Source organism: Nematolebias whitei, chromosome 9, assembly GCF_014905685.2.
Source record: "Nematolebias whitei isolate Nwh7 chromosome 9, NemWhi1, whole genome shotgun sequence".
In the NCBI taxonomy this organism is placed as follows: domain Eukaryota; kingdom Metazoa; phylum Chordata; class Actinopteri; order Cyprinodontiformes; family Rivulidae; genus Nematolebias; species Nematolebias whitei.
In genome coordinates this window covers 13,976,546-13,978,328 of record NC_056506.1, presented here as the reverse complement: position 1 = coordinate 13,978,328, position 1,783 = coordinate 13,976,546, and the positions used below count along the sequence as shown (strand labels likewise).

The following is a 1,783-nucleotide window of genomic DNA, read 5'->3' as shown; positions in this document are numbered from 1 at the left end:
TTTATTTATTTATTTTTATTTACAAATTTATTAATTTAATTAAAAACAAAATAACTATATACAATAGAAAACAAAAAATATGTCTACAATCAAAAATAAAATGAAAGGCAGTAGAAGAAGAATAAATCTTCTATCTGCCCCTTTTTGCTCAGAATATATTCAAACAAAAGTAATTTACGCAAAAACAAAGCTAAATAAAAATATCAATTCAAACAAAATTTGTATAGATGCGCATTATGCTTTTCCATATTCCTTCAGAAAATTAACTTTTAACATTTTCTTGAATATATGAGTATTTGTTGTTGTTTTCAGATGAACTGTTATAAATTGTAATGCAGTATATGTACGATCTTTAAATAAAGTTTATGTAAAAAAAAAACAAGATGTTATTTGAGCATCATCTTCTGATTATGTAATTTTAAAACCAGTTAAGGGTTCATTGTCTCTGGAGCTTGTTATTCCTCGTTTGGACACCAGGGGGCGCTCCAGGCCTGTAAAGAAAAGTCCCTGAAGGCGCTCCGAGGTTAAAAACAGCTGCTTTAGCTGCTTTAGCTGTTTCACCGCGCAGCTCGTGCATATTTCATACAGTCAAACTGATCGTGTTGTTTCTCTAGTTTCTACGTGTTTGAAGTGTTGCTCGGAGGCGCAGCCAGCTGCTCGGCGGGGTTGTGTAATAATGTGTGCGGGGAGTTTGAGGGAAACCGTCCGCCCCCTCCCACTCCCAACGCCCCCGCTTCAGATGGAGCGCAAAACACAGAAAGCCTCCATGTTGCACAGGGGCTGTCGGGGCCAGCAGATGTGAAACGTCTCCTGAAAGCGCATGCCTGCCCGGACGTCGAGCAACTTGCGTGCACTGAATGCACGGTTCTGGACGCCAACGATCCTCCGAAGGGCTTCCGACAGTTTCCGGCGTGGCTCGGGAGGCGGCGGCCTGCTGCGGAGCTAACAGGCTAATCTGAACTTTAGTGAGCGTTAACGCTGCTGGGCTTTGTTTTTAAAACCGGAGCGTTCCGGAAGTTGCCCGCGAACACTTGTTGGCAGCGATGATATTTTTAGGAAAGCCGTAGATGACAGCCCGCCCCTGGCCTCCATTCACCGCCGTGCTAGCTGGCTGCTTGCCCCGCTGCCGCGACCCGTCTCCCCGGACAGTTTCCTGGCTGTGTGGCCAAGCTGCTCCGCTTCAGACCGCTAGCAACCGAAGCAAGCGCGTTCCTACAGATAAAACGGGAACAACCAGGAGTCTCGATGGACCACATGTCCATAATAACCCAAGTTTCAAACCCCAAGGAGGAGGAGATAATTTCTTTTAACCAGGAAAAAGGTAAGAAAAGTAAACTCGGCGGAGAACTAATGCTAGCTGTCAGCTGCTAGCTGTTAGCTGCTAGCTGTTAGCCGAAGGTTCAAAACTGCTGCTTTTAACTCTGAACGCAACAGGTTCAGAGTTAGAGCTGCTCGTGTCGGGCAGCTGAGCTAACAATGGAGGGGTTTCTGCTTTTACTCTGATAAACAGTTGGCCCAAAACTACAAGCAGATAGCGGTCCACTTCAAAGTGGATTCTCAGCCTTTGCGTTAAAGACAAGATAATTACTAAAGTACACCTTGTGTTCATCTTCACAACTACTGTTTTAACTGACACGTGATCCATCATATGAACGTAAACAACAAATGAAATGGGATTTATTCTGAAACTGAGCTGTCACTTGTGTTGGACATAGTTTCATACCAGTAGACAGCTTATGTCTCTGTATGTCTCTGTGTCTCGATGTCTCTGCATGTCTATGTA

The 1,783-nt window shown here is 44.0% G+C and overlaps 1 protein-coding gene across 2 annotated transcripts in view; it reads left to right on the top strand.

Annotated features, from left to right (window-relative positions):
• The first annotated feature begins 691 nt into the window (after window positions 1-691).
• Window positions 692-1,783, top strand: part of LOC119414960 (CTD small phosphatase-like protein) — a 13,809-nt gene continuing 12,717 nt past the window's right edge. For both annotated transcript variants that reach the window (XM_037682079.1, XM_037682078.1), the window contains exon 1: window positions 692-1,321. In XM_037682079.1, the coding sequence (XP_037538007.1) occupies window positions 1,246-1,321 (76 nt within the window). In that variant the 5' untranslated portion in view covers window positions 692-1,245. The remainder of the gene's footprint in view (window positions 1,322-1,783) is intronic.